The 23,352-nt window shown below is 36.5% G+C and overlaps 2 protein-coding genes across 4 annotated transcripts in view; one reads left to right on the forward strand and one right to left on the reverse strand.

Annotated features, from left to right (window-relative positions):
* Nucleotides 1–89: 89 nt before the first annotated feature.
* Nucleotides 90–6,039, forward strand: CTBS (chitobiase; the record flags this gene model as incomplete). Its single annotated transcript, XM_017729978.1, has 6 exons — nt 90–252; nt 1,410–1,618; nt 2,237–2,408; nt 2,972–3,069; nt 3,747–3,908; nt 4,858–6,039. Coding segments are annotated over 6 exons (990 nt in total), but the record flags the coding sequence as incomplete, so codon positions are not given.
* A 2,185-nt stretch (nt 6,040–8,224) lies between these two features.
* Nucleotides 8,225–23,352, reverse strand: part of SPATA1 (spermatogenesis associated 1) — a 15,756-nt gene continuing 628 nt past the window's right edge. For 2 of the 3 annotated variants that reach the window (XM_017729979.1, XM_017729980.1), the window contains exons 2-14: nt 22,340–22,469; nt 21,346–21,452; nt 17,792–17,909; nt 15,691–15,744; nt 15,270–15,594; nt 14,912–15,157; nt 14,324–14,450; nt 14,119–14,179; nt 13,411–13,528; nt 12,541–12,666; nt 10,559–10,728; nt 9,425–9,523; nt 8,225–8,440 (exon numbers count right to left, since the gene is read on the reverse strand). In XM_017729979.1, coding sequence (XP_017585468.1) covers nt 8,336–8,440; nt 9,425–9,523; nt 10,559–10,728; nt 12,541–12,666; nt 13,411–13,528; nt 14,119–14,179; nt 14,324–14,450; nt 14,912–15,157; nt 15,270–15,594; nt 15,691–15,744; nt 17,792–17,909; nt 21,346–21,452; nt 22,340–22,375 — 1,692 coding nt within the window. In that variant the 5' untranslated portion in view covers nt 22,376–22,469 and the 3' untranslated portion in view covers nt 8,225–8,335. The remainder of the gene's footprint in view (nt 8,441–9,424; nt 9,524–10,558; nt 10,729–12,540; nt 12,667–13,410; nt 13,529–14,118; nt 14,180–14,323; nt 14,451–14,911; nt 15,158–15,269; nt 15,595–15,690; nt 15,745–17,791; nt 17,910–21,345; nt 21,453–22,339; nt 22,470–23,352) is intronic. The other variant, XM_017729981.1, reaches the window with a different exon arrangement.

Genomic DNA, 23,352 nt, shown 5'->3' on the forward strand with positions numbered 1-23,352 from the left:
CGGCAGCCATCCCTGCGAGCCGCGGATGTGCCGGTGTGAGAGCCGCGTGGAGAGTAATTGTCCTGCTGAGAAGTGTTCGGGGCTGACGAGGGTGCCTTTTACCCATTTTCCAGGTCTTTGTGTTTGATGTGGGGAAGGAAACCTGGAAGTCCTACGACTGGTCAAAAATTACCACTGTGGCAGCTTTTGGAAAGTACGATCCTGAGCTCATGTGCTATGCCCACTCCAAAGGCTCGAGGATAGTACTGAAAGGTTGGTTACATTGGAAAAACGTGGGTGTTTGTGATAAGTGAATAAGAAGATAAGGTACACAGGGTCATATTACCTTAATATTTTGCATTCAGTTGTATGCAGAGTATTAAAATCACTAAGAGGATTAATTAATAAGGCTTCAATGAACCCAGGACTATAATACTTTGACATTTTGCATGTGCTGGTATACAGGGTATTGAAACCAACAGTGGATTCTGCTACAGTAGTAAATGATAAGTGAATAAGAAGATAACGTACACAGGGTCATATTACCATAATATTTTGCATTCAGTTGTATGCAGAGTATTAAAATCACTAAGAGGATTAATTAATAAGGCTTCAATGAACCCAGGACTATAATACTTTGACATTTTGCATGTGCTGGTATACAGGGTATTGAAACCAACAGTGGATTCTGCTACAGTAGTAACGAAACCATCCCAGTGACATCTTAATAAAAGTTCTCTAACAGGGAACATCATTGCTATGGAGGAAGAGGGAGGAAAGAAAAAGCCTGTAGAAGATAGTTATTTGGGTCTGTATTCTGGATCTTATGTGGAGTACCCAAAAGACAAAGTAAGGAAAGGGATTTTAAGTAATTTTTAGTATTTTGCACTTAAATCAGTCCCTCTGTATTAGGAAGTGGTTGAGTTATAAAACATGAATACTCAGAAACTCTGTGCAGATACAAATGCTGATTAGATAGACAAAGTCCATTACAGCTTATGTGTTGTAATTACCTTTTGGCTCTGTTAAGAAAAAACAGAATCCAAGACTACAGTGTGGAAAGCAACAAAGGTTAAACATACAAGTATTTTTTTCTAAACATGACCAGTGGAAATGCTGAAAGTGCTTTCATTTCAAGAAAGGTAGTTTACAGTGGCTAAAAGAATATTAAACAGAAGTAAGAAGACTAAAATTATAGAAAAACCAAAGGAACTTGATTTTAACACCACTGTCTCAAAGAAGTTTGGTAATCTCTTCTGGGGTGGCTTCTCAAAATTATGTTTGGGGAAAAAGTTAACTCCTTTGTATTTTGCCAGTATTGGTATTTTTCATGTTGTGTTTATATTTATTCGTTAATTAAAGACAAACCTTTCCTCCTTACTATTACTGTGGTGCAAATGTATGTTAACTCTTGAAGTCCTCTTGTCTAGGTGATGTACCTCTTAAGGAAATTGTTGATCCTGCTAAAAGAGCAGCATGGATATCACAACAGCTGGACCTCGCAAAAAAACAGTATATGGATGGAATTAACATAGATATAGAGCAAGAAGTTAACGAAACCTCCCCTGAGTATTATGCATTGACAGAGCTTGTTAGAGAAACTACAGATGCTTTTCACAGAGAAATAGCAGGATCACAGGTAATAAAAATGTACTTTATACAAACATTCAGTTTAAGCTTACGAAATGTAAGGACTTTTGGCAGTGCTGTTTAGCATATGAATATGAAAAAGTTTATGCAGATCTAAATATAATATTCTAGTGAATGCTTAATTATGAATGCTAGCTGTGATATGATCTTGTAAGAATCACTCTTTTTGACCTGTGTGAATTTAAATGAGAGATGGGCTTTGCTGAGATTTGTAGGTACACTGCTACTGCCATGTGTGAGCCCGCAGTTTTTAGTGTGGCTTAATGAATTGTTGAAAGTAGGGCAAATACAGCCTTCTGGGGCAAAAGCTTGACAGTGCTTTGGTAAACCCATCATGAAAGTTTTAAGGATTTGCATCATGCTTCATATTTTTGGTGGTTTTCATATTATATTTTAATTTCTTTGGTGCTATATATTCACTAATGGGGTACTCACTTTATTATCTTGTTTGTTTAATCAGATGAGCAGCTTCTCCTGTAGTTCACTACTATCACAGTGTGTTAAACTGCACCATTTGGGAAATACTGTCTTTAAAAGTTACAGCTTTTTTTAAAAAGAGGGCACCTAAGGACCATATTTGATACTAAGTTGAGCATCTTTCCTTCAGGTAACATTTGATGTGGCTTGGTCTCCAGCATGCATAGATAAAAGGTGCTACAACTACACTGGGATTGCAGATGCCTGTGACTTCTTATTTGTGATGTCATATGATGAACAGAGCCAGATCTGGACAGACTGTATTGCAAAAGCCAATGCTCCTTACCTGCAGACTTTGGTTGGTGAGGACAAAACACCTCCCCAGGAGTCAGAACATTTCCATTTGTTCACATGAGTAGATAGAAAAGATTGCTTTTTCTTAGACAGGTTTATTTTTTTATTGTTGCAGTGAGGCATTGATTGTGCTCAAGTATGTGTAGCCCTGATGTGAAAATAGTATCCCTGATCCTTATGACACTACAGGCAGACCTTTAGCAGTTGTGTGTTGTTACTTGTAGAGTAATATCACGTGTGAAGAACTCTTTTAGAATGACAAATGGCAGCCAGAACAATGGTGTCTGCCTGGGATTGCAAAGAACCTGAAACATTTCTCTCATCTTTGTGAACCTCTGCTCAGGGCAGATGGTATAAAGTGTGAGCAACTGGAGCAGATACTGGGATCTCAGTAGAGCAAGCCTCTTATTCACTGGAGAGTGCAGTTGGAGGCAAAGGACAGCTTGCACCCTGGCCTGTGGCTGGGGATCATGCAAGTTCTGTAGTGGTTCTGGCTCTAGATTAGTTGTAAAAATAAAAAGCATAGAAAAAGTAAATAATGCATGTTAATTTTTATTTCCCTCAAAACTAGGATATGAAGAATACATTGCTATGGGCATTGATCCTAAGAAGCTTGTGATGGGTGTCCCCTGGTATGGCTATGACTATGCCTGCCAAAATCTATCCACGGTAAGGTGAAGATTATTTGTTTGCAATCATACTGTTAATTTTTTCCTAGGAAAGATACAACTAGATTTTGGTAATCTTGTTTCTGGACTAGGAAATACTGTGGTCTGATGGATAAGAGCATAAAGCTGGGACACAAAACAGAATATTTTGCTTGGCTGATAACTGATGAGCAGTGTGCTACCAGACAAGGCATTTTAGCTCCTTAGGCAGCATGGACCCCATGATATACAAGCACTGTATTTGACTAAGGAGCTATAAATGTTATCTGTATGAGAAGAGGGAATGTCCAAAAGCCCTACAACACTTGTATGTGCCTTCTCAACACCACTGCTTAAAGGCAGGTGCAACAAACCATAGCAAACCTATGACTGTTAGAGCATAGCAGTTTATGAAGTCTCAAATATTATACTTATGAAAAATGTAAGGGCCAATTAAAGGTGGAAAAGATGACAACTGTATAAGCTGAATGATATCCATTCAATCCCATATTACTGCAGAGTAACTAAAATTTACCTGTTTTAATTTACTTTTCTCTACAAATAGTATCTGCTGGAGTTGCTTGGAAATTTGTTTATTTTGAGGCCTTAATGCCTTTTGTGAATTGTTCTTGGCTGTACTTCTATTCTGGAGTTCAGTATATCTAACATGAAACTCATGCCTTCTGCTTTTCTGTTCAGGATCATGTTTGCTCCCTTCCCAAAGTGCCTTTCCGAGGGGCTCCTTGCAGTGATGCTGCAGGGAGCCAGGTCCCCTATGCAACCATCATGAAGCAGGTGAACAGTTCTCTGTCAGGGGTGCTGTGGGATGAGCTACAGAAGGCTCCATTTTATGAGTACAAGGTAGGAGTCTTTTTCCAAGACACCGTGGTGTGGAGTAAGCATTTATGAACCATAGAACTTTGGCTATAAAGTTATCAGGATTAGATTCTTCCTTTTATGTTTTCTACTTTTCTTTGTTTGTTTTTTTTTTTTTGTAAAGGATTGCTGGAATTCTGTGTCTTGAATTCCTAGTCTGAGAGAGGGGTGCAGTGCCTGAAGGCTACAGGAGTAATAAAGATCTTTATCACTTTGCAGTCTTCTTGAGATACTGTATCATGTCAAAACCAACATTTTGGCACAAAGACATCCTATAGCTCTGTCCTTCACTTTTATAGTTATTTTCATGAGTTGATCAATAATTTGAACTAAAAAAGATTCTGAGATGCTCTTAAGATTTTCTAGCTCAGTGCCTTGCATGCATTTTCTCTTCTGCATTTGTTTTCTACATGGACACAGTGGAAGAGTCCATAAATGACTGTGCTGACAAGAACACCACAGTGTACCTATTTTGTCTTGTTTCTTTAGACATTATTTAAGTTTCACAGGTAGATGATTAAACGATGTTGTAAGCAATGACCAGGTAAAAGCAGCATAACCTTGATAAAATTTTATAACCTCCTCTAAAACTGTTTATCGCTTTAAAAACCCCACAACCTCTAACTAAATTCACCTGTTGGGTTAGATACTGTATCTGAAATTTTATCTATATTTTAAAAGATGTTAAGATACAAATTAGCTAAGTCCTTTCATCTAACTTCAGTTAAATTGTGTCACTAAGTTACATTCTACAATTAAAAAAATATCCAAGTATTTGGCTTAGAATTTTTAATTTTCCTGTGTGACAAAGAATTGGTAAATCAGGAAAATATGTAAATCTACCTAGCATGTATATCTCAGTTTTGAGTTGTACTTTTAACTGTGTTCAACAGAAAATTGATTTACTGACACCAGTGTTTAAATGTTTTTCTAGGATTCTGTTGGTCAATTCCACCAAGTATGGTTTGATGACCCTCGCAGCATTTCTCTAAAAGCAGCATATGTGAAGAGTCGAGGTTTAAGGGGCATTGGCATGTGGAATGGAAATAGTCTTGACTATTCCAGGGAAGCTGTAGCAGAACACCAAACTCAAGCAATGTGGCAAGCTCTGACACCATAGGAACTATGTGAACCCTTGATTTAGAATTATGAAAATTGGTCATTTTTTATTCTGTCTGACACTTTCACAGATTTTGAATTTATACAAATACACTGTGATTACAAAAACTTTAAAAACTAGGCAAATTAATCTTGTTATTTTATATGCAAAGCTGTATTTTCATTATTCAGAAAATTCCAGTGTTGCTTTATCAGTAGGGTTTTTTTAAGACTGCTTGTCTTTTTCACTTTTCACAATTACTCTAAGTTTTATAATGCTTGAACCCAGCATGTATCTGGTAACAAGACCAATTGATGGATTTACAGGGGTGGGCTCATAATGATGCTTTGCTAAAGCTGCCAGATGTAGCAAATATTTATTCCTGTGTTACATGGTGCAGTCTCAGCCTTCTGACTTCCCAACCCAACCAATACTATAGCTAAGTCACTTTAGAATCAGATTAAATCAGAATACTGGGTAAACAGATTGTTGATTACATGCAGCTTGGTTACGCTTCTAGATGAAAAGATTTTTTGGACTGAAAAAATTACATAACATGAAGTAGTTGCTGCTAAGATTTATATCAAATTTGTTGTTAGAAAGGAATAGTCAATAAACTCCATTTTCACTGTGCTTATGTATCACATAATTCCATAGTTTCAAAAGCCAGTAACCTCTGACCTTAGCTTGAAGAGGAAGCATTAATATGGAGAGGGCTTGGATGATGTTTCCTTCCATTTCAAACTACTTTCTGAAAACTAGAAGTAAAATGAACTACATATCTATTTTTCAACACACCCTAAGATTCATTCAGTAGCCTGCTTTTCATTTTTATGGGGTGTTGCCTTTGAGATAATAGGAGATTATGTTTTCTTTCTAGTTCATATTTTCATAAAATCATTTGCCTAAAGAAATTTTTTAACTTTTTAAAATATCCATAGTGATGTAAAGATTGGATGGTGTTTACAGGATATTTTTCTTAAATAAAATGCTGCTCTTGGTAAGGCTTGTAAACAATGGCTCCTGTCTGTGCTTTACTTGTTCTACAGCTTACAGCCCACACTTCTTGTCTGCTTCTCAGAACTCTTTCACAACCAAATTAAAGTGCAACTGGGCCCTGCTTAAGTGACTCCATTAATTAAAAAAATGTATTTAATTAGGTAGATGTAGTCATTTGTGGGTTTGGTGGTTTTTTGGTTTGATTTGGTTGGACAGTTTTTGGGTTTTTTGTTTAATTGGTTGGGGTTTTTCACTTGCTAAAGAGTTACCATAGTATGGCAGCACTACCATAATGGCTACTGCAGAAAAGACTTGGAGACTTCATCTGAGTTGTCTGCTTGATACTACAGGTGATGGAAAGCAGAAGGTGAAGCCTACTGCTCTTGCAGAAACTAAAAAATTCCCTTAACAAATCAGAAGGCTTTTCACTAGAACACTGGTCTGTAAGGCTTAAGAGAAAGTGCTGAATTTTATATGTAATAGATGTAGATATATATATATATATCTATATATATATATATATATGTGTGTGTGTAGATATATATATATATATCTACACACACACATATATATATATATATAGATATATATATATATATCTACACACACACATATATATATATATATAGATATATATATATATATCTACACACACACATATATATATATATATAGATATATATATATATATCTACACACACACATATATATATATATATAGATATATATATATATATCTACACACACACATATATATATATATATAGATATATATATATATATCTACACACACACATATATATATATATATAGATATATATATATATATCTACACACACACATATATATATATATATAGATATATATATATATATATATCTATATATATATATATATATGTGTGTGTGTAGATATATATATATATATCTACACACATATATGTACTTCAAAATGTGTATTACTACCTATATGCTTAAATACTGTGAGATGGGTATTTGCTGAATATGCTGAAAGAGTCTTCTGGAGTGAATATGTGACCTGCAAAATCCTAACTAGGGTGAGATGACAATAATAAAACTCTCTTTCCTGTAGCAGTCAAGAATCATTAATTGATAACATTATATTTTAAATTTAGGTTCTGATTTTCCAGTAGCTCATAGCCTGCTCTTATTTAAGATACAAGACACAATTCTGAAATAGAAAATGTGAGCTTCAACCCTGAATTGAGCAAAAGTGGGTGTAGTTTTAATAATTTATTTAATCCTTTGGCATTAAAATCTTTGTTAAGTCCTATTTTTTAGAAAATAAATTGGATAATGGGTGGTTCGACTCAAGACATTTCTAAGTTAGTTCTTTTGAGAGCTGCATAATTTTCTTATCCTATAACTTATTTCCCATGAGTGTTTCACTTCCAGTAATAAATACAGCCTTGACAGCCTTTTAGCTGAGATTAATTCCTAACATGTTATTCTTCTGCTTAATATAATAACACCTGGTTTGCAAAGAGGCAAATACAAAAGCTAGAAAAAAATTCCTATGAAGAGGTTTTTGATTCCTCTTTCAGAGAATTGTTAATCTCAGCACATGCATGACCTTGGAATTGAGGAAAGACAGAATATGCAAGAGTGTAAGGTGGACCAGGATCATCATTATACTGGTCCACAAGAAAGCTTTCAGGCAAGCTTTCAAACTACAGAAGACAGCTAATGTCCAAGTGGCTTTCCTAATAAAAGAGGGAACAAAACCAGCTAGATATGAAATAAAGTGAGATTATCTGAGATTTTGTTTATGCTTCATAGTAATACAGTAATGATACATTGCTAATTTATAGATAGGCATACTTATAATGCCAAAAACATATTCCAGTAAATAGCTAAATAAAGGATTACTGTTGCTGTAATTCTATAGAAACTGCATTTTAATAATTTCTCAAAAATGTAGTGTGTGTGCCTGAAAAGAACAGGAGGTTATGGATTTTAGGTGTATTTGCTTAGTAGCTATGTAGTTAATCAAAGAACATCAGCATACCACACAATTAACTAATTTGCACTTTAAAAATAACATCTTAGTTTTAGACACATTACTAGCTTGAACTGTATGTTTAAGGAGCTGACTAATCTTACAGTAAGTGAGATTTAAAAAGAAGTGAGGTGCATTACCTCAGTAGCCTAGTACCCAAATTCCACAACATTTATATAGTTGATGTCTTTTTACAAAATACCTTCAAGAACATACAAACAAATGCTCTGAAATTCTCTTCTATATACACTAGAGAGCTGCTGTAGACTTTACAGCTGTTAGTCACGTCATCTTCTTAAATTCCTGATTTTCTGGACTGGAGAATTAAAGCTGAATGAATCTTCTTCTGTGTCAGTTCCGCTCTCAGTGCTCGTAAGTCAGATGCTGCCTGCTTTCTCATCTGCAAAAGAACCCATAATTTAAGGAATGGCAATTTAAGGAAGCTTTTTTTGGAGCTGACATGCATATAGGTTTATATAACTAAGACTGATATTTTATACAGGATGGCTGAATACAGGATACATCTTTCATCTTTAAAATTTTACATGTCTAATTAGATAGCATAGTTCTAGGACTTCTTTGTTCTATACTTTGCCTTGATGTTTTTGAGACAACTGCAAAGTTAAATTGTTCTTTCCACTCCTTGCTAGACAATGGAGAAGTCATAATGAATACACCCACCCTGGAGTACCCAGTAAACAGGGGTATGGGCAATCTCTGTGATGTAGAACACTCCTATTTCAGAGCTGGAAAGCTACCCAGAAGGCCTATACTACCTCTTCCTTCCAGAAAGTGTCATAGGCAGCACTGATATGGAATAAAGCTGATGGAGAGGTCTGCCATCTGCTTGGATAGGGTTTTTTTTTTTTTATTTTGGTTGGTTGGTTGGGTTTTTTTCCCTTTAAACAATTTTTTTTCTTTTGCCATGGTCTATTTATTGCTGATCAACGCCTCACCACACCAGGTATATTTCTTCAATTACCTTTTGAATGAAATGGGAATTTTATGAACAAGATTATGAACGTTAGATTATATAGTACATTGAGTATCTAAGTTGTTTGGATGCCTTACATTCCAAATCATCTGATATCTGGTGTTCTGGGGTAATTTGGCTCGAGTGATGAAGTTACAACACCTAACACCTTAAAACTAACAGTGTAAAACAAGAACTGTTTAGCAAATATTTACTATATTTTATATTATTTAAAAGAATATTTATTTATTTTAAATATATAAAATATAATTATCTATTAAATATAAAAGTATAACATAATACATATTTAAATATTTATTATATTTCAGCAAATATAATCCAATAATTTGTAAGTTCTAGTTTTTTTAACATATTGTCACATTTTGACTGTTCTAATTAAAGTCGAAGTACCTTAATTTCTATTATGAGTTTCATTTTTGTATCATCTAGCTTCTTCCTCAGCTGATCAAGTTCATGCTGCACTGTAGCAATCTGGATGATTGTGTAATTCTGTGTGAAACAACAACAAAACTTGAAGTGCAGCATTAGTGCATCTCTTCCCTCATTGGGTGCTACTTCACTACTCAGAAAGAACCCTCTAACCTGTTTCCAACTCCCTGCTTTCCCACCTGCCTGACGCCTGCCTGGCCAGCACGTTGCTCATGAGGAGTGAGGAGCACCCTTGTGCTCAGCCTAACAGCTCATTAAATCCTGGCTACCTTCTCTGGGTGCTGGCCAGTGCAGAACTGCTGTAGGAATGCTACCTTGTGCCTATCCCTTCATATAAAGCCTCTTTGTGCCCAGTCAGGGAGACCTAAAAAACCCCACCCCTGATATGCCCCTCACAAGGAGCAATAACCTGTCTGAACATAGCCAGTAATGCAATGTCAACCCTATTCATATTTTTATCTTGTAGATATTTCAAGATAGCTCAAATAATACACATTTGTATATAATGTACACTCTTAGATTGTACATACAAGCACCTTTCAGATGCAAGAAGGGGACATTTATTCTTCCTAGACTAGCTTCAATTTTGCCAACAGACTTGCTTCCATTAATGCATTTAGAAAATTAGCAGACAACTGTTGGAAAGGGTGTTTCCCCTTTTTCTTTTATCTTTTCTTTTTTAATCCCTCTCTGAACTTCCTATGAAATGCACAGTTGCACAATAGTTGAAGTACAACGACTTCAAAAGCTACAGAAACGTTTCTTGTCCTCCAAACATTCATTACTTCCGTGTATGAAATTTGGAATGATGGGAACAAAGTAGAGCTGAACTATTCATTGACTATACTGAACAGAAGGTGGTATTGTTACAAAAAGGTACCAACAGAAAGCAGAAAGAAACAAGTGCTCAGACTCAAGCACTTCTGCAGTCTTTTTGAGACAAATGGCCTGAAGAAATTCTGTCCCTCAAATCACTGAGCTAAAGCTAGTTTACAAGTCATTGGTTGGCGATAAATTTGTTTCTTTACTTTATATTTTATACAAAAACCCCTCAGACTGTGTAAAAAGAGATAATAAAATAATACAAGCAAGTACCTTGGAGTTTGTTGTATTGTTTGGTCGTTGTCGGCTAGCTCTGGCTTCCAATTGCAAGAGCAATTTCTGGTGGTAAAGCTCTAAATCTTGCCGCAGTTTATTTAAAGTGTCCTCCAGTGAAACTGTAGCTTTCTTAGTTTCAAAGTACTTCTTTTTCCATTCCTCACGAACTGCACAGGAAAACAGTAATAGTGTGTTCACTCTTGTTCACCTTACCATAAGGTCTGCTGAAGACAGTCATGACCAGCTCACCTCACAAGCTTCAGCTGGCCAATGTACACATTGAAACATGGCAGTAGGTTTCTTTAAAATAAACATTTAGTGAAAAAATCTTCATTAAAATTACATTCACCATAAATGCAACTGAATTTTCACACAAACATCTGCAACAAAAGGCTCTATCTGTCCAGTGGGATAAAACACAGGGTTCAAACCCCAAGTTTTATTCAGCCTGGCTGTTCTGCAGGTTCTGCTGCATGTTTAAGTGGTCCTGGCTGGTGAAGACTGGTATGCCCAGCACAGTCTGAATTCCATAGCTCTACTGTAGCAGAAAATGTAGCATTGGAGATTTAGGCAAAATTTATGCTCTTCATGGCCAGAGATTTTGAACAGCTTCATTTTATACTGACATCCCAAATTATGGGAAACAGTTTACACTTCACTATGGTTCCTCCCATGTTGTTAATGTGCTGTCAAGAGCTGGCACATAAATACCCCTGTATGCGTTGTGGCAGTCTATGGCCACTGCATACCTGCAGTGTCTTAAATGAATCCCTTCTTTCGAGGCATACTTCATGGAACCAGGATGACTGAAACATTCCCAAAAGAGCTTGGCTGTTGGAGGACTCTACACCATGTAACTGAGAGTGCCTGCCAGCATGGCAGCCTTAGGAGGATATCAAATACAGACTGGATGGCTGTTCCTGCAGAAAATGCTCTTTCCTTAGTACCTTGTAAAGAAACATGCTTGCTACGTGCCCTTGCTTATGAAACTCTACAGGTTTGAGAAAAAAAATTCAGAGGTACAGACACTTCTTAAAAGAACCTGCAGAAGCTGTCTGAATCCTTGTGAAATATACTTTATTTTACCTAGCTGGATAACATAATTTAAGACAATGCAGGAGCCATTTAGGGCTTATCTCTAGCTTGCATTGCAGCTCCATGCTACTACAGAGTTCTTCAAGTACCCAAGTTTGGGGTTTTTTAAATACAGCTTCCCCATGCTGTGGAGTGCAGTGCAGCCATGTCCTTAGAGAATAACTGAAAGAATTGGCTTGATGTCTCCTTTCAATGAGCTACAAGTAATATTTAAGATTCCTAATGACATAGCTATTTTTAAGCAAAAAGACAAAGATCTCAAAACATCAAAATGATTAAATCTCATCTCTGTATAACCAGGATGTGACTTAGGGAAGATAGCTTTAAGTATAAACTTGAAAATAATTTAACGAAGGAAATTTGTGTAAGATTTTAATGAGATTTGACCTTGTTAAAAACCAAGCTTTGTCAAGCTTGTCACAACAGGCTTGTAACTTCCATGTCGTAAGCTGAATCCCATGAGATGGGAAGAACAAAAATTATTATGCTGCAATTTACCTGAAGCTCTATCAACACAGTATAAGCCTCTGTAAGCACCAGCCAAAGCCAGGATTAGAATATGTCAGCTGCCCTGGGCCTCAGAGAGAAGCAGCCTGCAGTAGCTCTCTGAACACTGCACGTCCATGAGACACAACTTGAATAGTTTATGAAAGCCAGAATAATCTTAACTTTATAAAATATACCACCAAAAAAAAGTGGAAGAAAACACTGCAACCATGAATTTTTCTAGCATGCTATTACACAAAATGAGTCTTCTTGGAGCTATTGGTTAGCAAACTGCTCTCTCTGTAATTAAGCTCACTGACAAGGAGACAAATATTTTCCCATTGGTTTCAGTGTAATTTCTCAATCATTCCAAATTCCAAAATAAATTAAAAGTGTACCATGGTATCTCCTCAGCTTATTTTGTTCCAGCAGCCCTTTAGCTTTTTTGATCAGCTCTTCTCTAGATTTTTCCATGTGCCTTCTGTCTTTCTTCATTTGTTGCAATTGTTCTGCCATCTTGTTTTCTAAAGATATTACAATTCTATTTAGCAAGCATCTGAATACTCTAAGTACAAAGGATCAGTCAAGATTTTTGTAAGGCACTCATCACAAATTATGCCAAAAGCTCTGTCAGAACAAGCAGTAGAAACAACTTCATTTTAATCGGGTTTCATTTTAATCGGGTTTCATTTTAATCTAACTTTTCAACATGGCTGGTGCTTTAGAAAAAGGGAGAAATCTATCACTCATCCAGGCATTCACACACATACACACAGACAAACATCCTCCTATATGTTTAGACAATGTATCACTAAAACTATGTAATCAAGAAATGTATTCACTCCATACATTGCAAACTCTTGCCAATGTCCAGCTGGCAGGACAATATCTCAGACTTTCACTAGTCTGCAACAAGAGGTCAAACACTTAACTTCTCACTATCCTCCTCCTCAGCAACACTACTTCTGGTTTTCTTTGCTACATTCTCACTTGAGCCTGCAGTATTTCATCTGATCTCCCTCCTTTTCTCCTTCTATCTACAACTCCACAAGCTGGGTTTTCTAGTGCTGGGAACCTGCCAAGTGCAAGGACAGCCCATGCAATCATAAATACCTGGAATTTTCTAACCATAAATTAAAATTCATAACAATACTGAGAATGAATGTATGTACAAATCCTTTCATAAAGTAGGTATTTACATCTTCATTGACTCTTCAGTCTTGATTAAATGTTCACTTCCTTGCAATTTCTTGGAATCATGTACTCACTTGCTGCCTGAATTACAGGAACTTGAACTGGATTTACAGTAAGCGCCAAAAAAGGTGGACTAGGAGGTGAAATATACTCTTTTGGACAAGTAAGATGATTTTGCTTGTTTTCATCTGCCTATAGAGTCAAAAGACGCAACTGTAAGTACATAACCATAATCCTGAATAGTTACATTAGACATATGCCCTGAAAGTGGCCTGAGTGAATGGGAGGGCTGAATTTGAATTCTGCAGGTAGGCTTTTTTATTCTGTTACCAGTACACATGATTACTAAATTACAAACAGCTGGACTTCTGCAAACAAAACGAGAACACTGAACACTTACATCACAGAGAACATACAGACAAAACCATAGATTATCGCTAACTGTTCTTGTCCATGTTCATAACCCCACAATTTACTGACATTCCCAAGCAAGACCAGGAACTCAGGGCCTTAAAACAGCCACGTGATTAATTGATTATGAAATCAAAAACTGCTGATTTCTAAACTAGAATTTGTAATTGCAAATTTCAATTGTTTAGAAATATAGTTAATATTCACTAGAAAATCTGCTAAGTAGCAGTGCATGAATTAACTTCTCTCAATTATTCTCAAATCTTTCATACTTATAATGAGTCACCTGTCTTACAAAATTAGACTGTTTCTAGGTGGAGGACTATATCTATTGCTCAAGATTACTAGGAGTGTTACCTTGAAAAACATACCTGATTATCCAGTTTTTCACCAAGATCAGCTCTAGTCTTCTTAGTTCTGTTTTGCTGCAACCTAAGGTAAAATCCAAAAAGCAAGTGAAAATTCACTGAATGAAATGTTTTTTTCCCTCCTTTAATTTATTTAAAGTCTGTAAAGTAAGTCTGTATTGGTGAATTAATATTATCCATTATTTTAGAAGATTCATTATTTGCTAACCTTTGTTTTTTGTGGACATAATCTGTAGTTTGGTCTTCCATTATTTCAAAAATTTCAGCATCCTGTGTTCTGTTTCTTCTTAATTTGGTTTCTTTTTGGTGCTCACTGTTTTCTATGTTTGTTAGTTCTGTGACAGGATAGTGATGAAAAAAATATATTGATTACACTTGCAAAAATCAGGTTGGTTTGACTGTCAATGACTGGACTTTCCAACCTATATTGGAAATTCAGTGAATTAACACAGCAAGTGGTGTTATCTCTATGATTTGGAAATGTTCCATGAATAACAGAAGAAAGAAATAAAGAAAAAAAAAGGGTATTTTTGTTATAAGAATTTGTACCTGACTAATTCTGGTGATTAGACATATGTATCAACTATAGAAGAGTGGTTATATCAGCACACAGTGATAATGAAGGACTTACAGGTAGAACTACATCTCTTTGAAAGATATTATTAAAAACAGAATATTGTTCTGATAGTGCTATTCCAGCTCACGCTTTAATTACAGATTTCTTAAAACTTAGCTTTACTTCGCTAGCTTTCTAGAACTCTTGCTTTAGCAAAAAGACAACAATAAACTTTTGTACCCTTTTGATACTTAATGTGATTTTGGAGTCTTTGGTTATCCTGGCCTTGTTCATCACCATGGTTTACATGAGTAAGAGCAGTTCCTTTGGATTTGTCATTCCACTTAGGAGCATCACAGTCTTCTTGATCTTGGCTGAGATGATTCTGCTCAGAGCTCTGTAACACCAGGTCACACTTTCCAGACTCCTGATCTGCAGGATTTGAATGACTTGGTGTGAAGAAAGGTCCATCAGATCCACTTTGATCTGCATAATAATTGATAATATGAAACAGATATTATTTTATTGTAAATGTTAACCGTGATAATTATTTTTCTTCTCATTCATCATCCTCCTTCACTACACTGGTTAAGCTTACCTTTTTCTCCAAACTGGTTTTCTTGAATCCTGTTGTTATTGTCTTGCTTATTGTTTGTGTGTGAAACTGGAACAGGTTCTTTCTCACCCCATTCCACAGGACTGGGCACTTCCAGACTTTCTACCTGACATCTGCTTTGTACACTTTCTAAAAATGGTTTGCTTTTTTCAGGTTTCTGTTGGGAAAGACTGGATAATCTTGATCCAAGACCAAACCTATTAGCTTCTTCAATAAAGTGATGTTTTTGTTGAGTCGATGATGGTAATGGATAAACATCTTCAAAATACCCCACTCCAGGTAATAAATACAATTCAGGATAAAGTGCCTGAAAATACACAGCATATTCATCAGACAGGACAAAAGAGAGGAGGTGCAATGTAAAGTTTCTGAAAAGGTACCTTACAAGCCATTCAATACTTACGTAAGGAGGAGCAAATGACTTCAGTTCCAGCTCTGTTTCCTGCTTTGCTTTCACCTCAGAAGATAAAATATGGAAACATAAAAAATACAATACTTCTTTTATCCATCATGTCGCATGTGACATATATATTCTACTGACATTTTTACATGCTGTATTTTTTCATAACCAGCACTATAATCTCTAGTAACCTTATGGGGAAAAATAATCTTAGAATACAATTATATTTTCTGACATAGTTCTGAAACTTTGTCTATTTTTCAAAATCTTAATCAGACCCAAAAGATTACATGCATATACTGAATATTTTTTTTTATCCTTTACCCTTTCTCTTATGGTTCAAAGGATCTTATCCAACAGTCACAGGAAAAGAACGTTTTCAACTTTCTTTATCAAAAGTTGCTTCAAGCTGAATCTGGACAGAAATGCTGAGTCTCACATAATTTTCTCTATTCACCTAATACAGAACCGCAAAATATTTAATGTATATGGAAAAAAATCTAATATTATCCTACGTCTTCTTGTATTTACCATTTTCCTTCATATTCTTTGTGACATACACTTCCACATTTCAACAGTTGTCCTAAAAACAAAGTCTAAAATAGTTGATGTGTATTTGAAAGATGTGCTCCAACGTAAGGAAAAGAAAAGAATCTGAACTTACATCTAAATCATTGTATTGAATTAAACACACAGGTTACATGCAAAAAAGGAAGAGCAAATGAACATGACTTTGGTTTATGTTTGTCTTTTCATTTAAAAGACCCCTGCTTGCAAATAGAGCACAGCTCTTAGTTCTGCTTACATTGTTAGAGTTGTGAAACAGAAGACTGAGAGAGAGAACACTCAACAAATATTTAATCATGGAGATGTAATTCAGTGAGGTTACCATGACCCTAAACAACAAATAAACCAGTTGGTTTATTGCTTTACACTTTGTTATAAATTTAAACATCAAGCAACAGTAAGCACCTCAAAGTAAACCTGTACCTTTAATTTGTCTCTAAATCTTCATGTAGATTACCAGTATCTTTAATTCTCTATTAACATAAAACATTTTATTCATCTGCTGACATTATAAAGGAGGCTGAAAAATTTCTCCATTTATCTCCAAACTATGTGGGCAAGAAAATACACCATCTTACTTATTATCATCATCCAGTTAAAAAGACCTGAATTCATTGAAAACATAAGCATACTTTCCAATTTAGATTGTACCACAGTCTTTTAAGTTTCTTTTCATGTCTTTCCACCTAGTTTTAGCATATTACTTAGTATTTATTCTAGTCTTCTGTGAGAGAATTATCACTATTTTAGTGATAATTCAACTAGAAATGAAATAAAGAATGGCACCAAATTTCCTGCTTGTAGTTAATTTCCAAATCCATGAGAAACAGGTAAAATGAGACATGGAAAAAGTACTCCATACTCACAAAAATTACTTAAATCTTTGTGTATTACATCAACAAACTTTCTGTTGGACTAATTTTCAAGTTTGTTTAATCTTAAGCTATAATTTGTAAGATATAAATATACATATAGAATCAATGTGAGGAACAGTTATGATTCACCCATGCAGGGGTTTTATTACTTGCATCTCAGGCTATATTATTGGACTAAACAGTGGAAAATCCAGAGAAGTTTCCATTCAGAGAATGATGTCTTAAATGCTTTTGGGCAGGTCACAGCAGCAGCCATTAGAGGAACTCTGACTGAGCTTCCATTGCTAATTCATCAACTGCCATATTCCCAACCATATGCAGGTAATAATGAACTTACGAGTTTGGGGTTTTTTGTAATGTAACCAGATTTATCATATTTAATCCATGGATTTATCAATACTAGCATCTTTTCACTGGATGGCAACTAATTACACCTTGCTTTAAAGGGTATTGCTAATATAACTGTCCAGCTGTGCCTTTGCACTTGGGGAAGTAGATGTGCTCTGAAAAGAGCTTATGCTGCAGCATGTTTAAAAGAAGTGCTAACAGTGCTCCTAAAGTTATCTCTACTTTATGTGATATTATCTCATCTACAGGAATGAAATATCTCCTATACATTATAAAACAGAAGAGTGCTCAAGAAAAAAAAAATATTAACTTACCACTACTAGTTTTTTCCCAATGCATTTTAAAAATTTGAATTTATCTGCAACTATCACTCCACCCAGGTATTCTCCAAGCTTCTCCCGCAGCACTCTTAATGTGATGTGAGGAGACACCCTAGAATGTTGTCATTCATTAATACATCTGTAAGATCAAATAATGATGGCTAGTTAGTAGGAGGGGGAAGATAATGCTCTATACGTGCTGGCTTGCACAGACAGAATGACCAAAACTGGGAGCTATGTCCTAGAACTGAACCCAGTTACACCAGAGAGCCTTGGCATGGCAGTCAGAACACTGCACTGTAAGGGCTGTCATAACATTAACTAGCAATACTCACATTCTTTAAGCCTCATACAAAGGGAGAATATGGAAGCAGACAAAATTTGAAAGTTACTTCTTCAGAATGCTGTTGCTCATCTGCAGATGAATAACAACAACATTGGAGACTACAGTTGTGCACTTCCATATAAGTGACAAAGTGTCATGGGGCTGGTTCAGGACTGTTGAACATTCCCTTCAAGCACCCAGGGCCAGAGGAGCCTTCATCACTCTCCACTTTAAGCAGCAGGCACATTCCTTTGCTTTTGTCTTCTCCAACACAAATTTATAGTTGGGTGTGTGCATGTGTGTATGCAAATGTATTTTAAATAAAAACCAAACACTGCAGTGTGAACATTTCCACTGTGATTTGAGGATGAGAATGCTGACACAAATATGAATTGCATCATTTAATGTACTACTTGAAAGTATGCAAATATTAAAGTAATGAGCTCAGTAGAAAAATCACTACAGAATAAAAAGCATCTCTGCACGATAAATCCAAATATGCCAGAAGCACACCAAAGCTCTGCAGCACAGCATAGGCAATGCTAATTGTTCTCTGCTGCCATATAAGATAAACCAGAGAACAAATTCAGGCCTGAGACTGTTAATCACCCACACTGATTAAGTGGTAGGATGATTATGGTCCAGGCAGCTCTCACTCCTCCAGCAATGCACAGACATAGCTTGGGGGACAGCACATGCCTTTCCCAGCAAACTGTATAGTCAAGAACCTGCCATGTCTTCCATTTGAACAGGTCTTCAACACTAACCTGTGAAGGTTTGTTTGCACTGGCAAGCAGCCCTATAGGCCTTCAGTTCACACCTCAAGTACATAATAAAAACAGTCATTTTCATCTCATGAACACAATACTTCAGTGGGCTACAATGCTTCCCTTGTATTATTTCAAACACCCTGGACTTAGAGGACCCTTCTTAAGAAGGAGCACAGGCATGCAGCAGAGGAGACCAAAGTCTGCACAGAGGACACATCTAGGCCACACGACATAGTTCCTGTACATTTGGCTCCTGCTTATTTCTTCCCCAGCCATCATTTCGCCCACATTTGCTGCAGATATTGTCCTTAACATCCTTTATTTTAACTGTATAAAGACAAATGTGGATGATGGATACATATATCAACACACATCCTTACATGACTTATGTGAGGCACATGGGTGATCTGTAATTCAAATATCCCTCATTTACAACAATTTCTTCAAGCAGATGTCTCAGAGAAGATATGCCCCTTGAGTGGTCTTCTGAAACCAAATAAATGCCAGCTCTTTCAGAGGCAATTCTAACACCGCACACCCTTCACTGATAAGGCCTGTCCAAATCGGCAAGCAAACCTAAAATTAAGGCACTTATGAACAGCAGGGAAAACATCTAAGTATCTACAATGCATAATGAGAGAAAAGTATCTAGGTACCCAGATCCTGAGATATTCAGCAGAAAATTATCTAAAAATTATTTGCCAGTGCAGCTGCTAGGAAAATACAAAAATATTAGTCTGTCACTTGCTGCCACTGGCTGGCAGAAAACAGTCACATAAGAGTCACTTCCTTCAGGGTGTCCCTTTAAAAGTAATTTAAAAGAGTTCATTGTAACTTTAAAAGAGTTCATTGCATCTCATCTAGAAATAATAAAAGTTTAGCTTCTGTGGTGAGGAACGAGGAATTAAAAAAAAAAGCTCACAGAGGCTGAGAAATCAAGTTCATAGGAGCAAGAACTCAGGGCCATGGACAATTACACCCTTAATATCTTCTTCTAACTTCACAGCTAATGGAAGTGGCCTGTACTTTGACCTAGGAATCCTTTGTAAGGCTGACTCAGACAGTATTAGGATTGTCAAGCTGACTGAACAACAGAGCTATGAACAATGTCCAAGCCATAGGAGTACCAGCAAGGCTGCCATTCCCTCTCTTGGATTATAATAGAAGAAGATTTTAAAAATATTTTTTGTTTTTAAACACAGGGATTCACTGACCAGGTGCTAGTTATTGTTAATGCTAATGTACTGCAGCATTGCATAGTACCCATAGAATAATTAATTAGCAAGTATCTAAGAGTCATTAGCAAAAAACAATACCCAGGCAAATATAAACCCACTGAAATCAGTGAGGATCCTAATTTAATTTGATGCCTCAGTGAAATAAATTTGCACTAGATATTATAGGGCAGTGACAGATGTCCATGACATGAAATGAAGTTACCACTTCAGACGTGTTCTGCACCTCTGCTGCTGACTAGAACAGCATGAAATGGGTATATGCACTTATTTTGTCTGATTTTGAGCAGCCTTTCAACAAAAGCAGCTGTGAGAATGAATATATTCTGCACTACATGCTCATACCTGACCACTGTCAGTCTTTTCAGCTACACCGTATATTGTCTTAAGTGGATAAAACAAGACTCAATTTAAATTAATTAAAACCTCTATTCCCTGCAGTTTAAGCTGAATTGACAGGTTTTGCACAGGTGTAGACAAGGTGCATGTAAAAGCTCCGTTTCAATACACATCTTTACTTTACTTGATCTACAACTTCTTACCACACCAGATACACACAGATTTTGAGAGTAAAGTGTTTAGGAGTATAAATAAAACTTTCAAAGTTATGAAAGATTAAAAATGCAACTCTCTGTGCCAGATTTGAACCTAGGACTGGGAACCAGGGTATTCCTTCACTAAGTCCTTTAAACACCTACCTGAGAGCACACATAGCACATGGTGCTGTGCATACCCTTTCACTGCTCAAGAAGAAAGAGGAAATGCTGCTGGTTCATGGGCTGTAATGCTTCCCCTTGAGAAACAAGGCTTCAGCTCTTTCTCTGGACTGAGAGGGCTCAGATCATCACATCCCTGTTCCCAGGAACTGACAGGCTATCCTGTCTTCACCAAGCCACTGTCTCGAAGCTGACCTCTTGCCCAAAAGAATTCCAGCTTTTGATAATCAGTCTCAAGGAGACAGAAAGATATGATTTTACAATATAAATTATTCTGCAGAAATACTAGCACTGCTCTGGAAGTGCTTTTCAATGGTCTAAGGGAGCTAAGCCCAATACAGTACAAATGAACATAATGTTAGTTATGGTCACCACTTACCCTCCAGAAATTTAATTAGGCATCAAGTTTCTGCTGACAGATGTAACTGTGCTCTCTAGAGCAACAGTTGGACTGAAAGACTGAAGGACCTACCACATACATGAAACCTAAGACTGCACTCACCTTATAAATCCAGCTGAGATGAATTTGCTAGTAAGAGCTACAGGAACTGTATTCAGCTTGAAGTTCCACACTTCTGCTGGGACATAAAAAACATGAAGCTCCACCAGCTAAAAAAAAGGAACAGATGTAAATGTATTACAATCCTCTTCCTATACACTTTGTTTTGTATAGGTGGACTTCTAGTTTGTGTTGGCAGGAATGGTTCCTTTGATATTAGCACAGGGACTAGAACAGTGAGGCCCTGTCTCACAGTGATGACTAGATAGTGAGAACAGTGACAGCAGAGCAATTTGTGACTGAATGCCAGCTGACAGCATCAAAATAACTCACATTAGAACAAGCTCCACAATGGAAGTGAGATAATAGAGAGCCTGTGCTACTGCTATGTATCACTGTGACAGCAATGGAGAGATCTTACCAAAAACAGTTGATACTCTGGAGAGTGTCATGACTACGAGTATCCCTCAGCTGAAATCCTACCTTTGTTCATCTCATAAAAAATGCAAAGCCCTGAAAGCTTGATTCAAACAGCACCACAACTCGATCTTGTCATCAAGGAAAAAAAATTCAAAATGTTTCTGACTGTTGTTAATAATATTAGCTACCTTGAAAACACAAAAATGCTCCTGCTAATGTCTGCAAAAAGAATAACTAAGTTGGCTCTGAGCAAGGTTCATTTAGACTGTGTTTGGACCTGTGGTAGTTGTTGCACTACTAATTTTCAGGTCTTGATATTTTTAGTAAAAATCAGATAGTATTGACAACGATGATACACCTCCCTATAACTAGAAGTCATGTAAATAAGCTATATTAAATATTTCTGCAAGTGTTGAGTGATTTAATGTTAACTAGAAAATAATTATTTCTATATATACTATTTTAAAAGCACAATTTTTTTTTCCCTCTCAGGTCTTCTAGAACCTTACTTTAATAAATTTTTATTTTTATTTGTGAAATCTAAAAAATCTTTATGGAAAAGTACAAAAACTCTCACCTGTGATGTTCGAGGTCTCATTTGACTGAATGACATGTTGGTCCCTCTGTTTGACCACAGCAAATGCCAGGTGGGCTTTCTAATTTTCTTTTTGATTGAAGCATTCTCTAAGAGCCAGTTTCATTATAATCTGTTATGAGAGAAGTTACTCCATAAATATCCTTTATTTTCATTTACTGTTCTTCATTCCACTTGTGAAATGGAAGTTGTGTCTATGGTGAAGCAGAAAGCTTCCAGCTAACTGCAAACAGAATCAACCACACCTTCTACACAAGTGAGTATCACCTAAGTAACTGGGGGAATTGCTAAATCACAGCCCTGCGGCTCTAAGAGATCTGCCCTAGAGCACGTCCTCTTAACATTTTCTCCCCTTTCATAAAAATAGTTTGGTAGTATATAATTTTCTACACAGTCCCACTGTTCTCCTAAAGACACAGACCTAAGTCCCCACAAAATGATATTCTTGCAGGGCCTGGCTCTGATAAAGTGACAATTATTGTGAACTGCAACAAACAACACATTGTGCCGGCCAAACGCAGTGCTCCAAGGAAATGTGACTGTGCTGGGCAACCGTGTCAGAAAAATACCTCCATCAATTATAAACCATAGTTCTGTCCTAACACTGTTATAGAATCATGGAATGATTTGGGTTGGAAGGGCCCTTTGTAGGTCAGCTAGTCCAACCCCCTGCAGTGAGCAGGGACAGCTCCCGCTTGGCCAGGTTGTCCAGACTCCAAGTCCAATCTGACCTTGAATGTTTCCAGGGATGGGGCATCTCCTACCTCTCTGGTCAACCCGTTCCAGGCTTTTACCACTGTTTGTGTAAAAAACTTCTTCCTTTTAACTCTAATCAACCATCTTTTAGTTTAAATTCCCCCTGTCCTACTGCAACAGGCCCTGCTAAAAGGATTGCTTCCATCTTTCTCTTTTTGTTAGGAGTTTCCTTGGTATTCTCATTTTTGAAGGCTGTTCCAGCCCCCCTGAGGTTACAAACCTCCTCTGGATTTTCAGCC

Source organism: Corvus brachyrhynchos, unplaced genomic scaffold (assembly GCF_000691975.1).
Source record: "Corvus brachyrhynchos isolate BGI_N302 unplaced genomic scaffold, ASM69197v1 scaffold101, whole genome shotgun sequence".
In the NCBI taxonomy this organism is placed as follows: Eukaryota; Metazoa; Chordata; class Aves; order Passeriformes; family Corvidae; genus Corvus; species Corvus brachyrhynchos.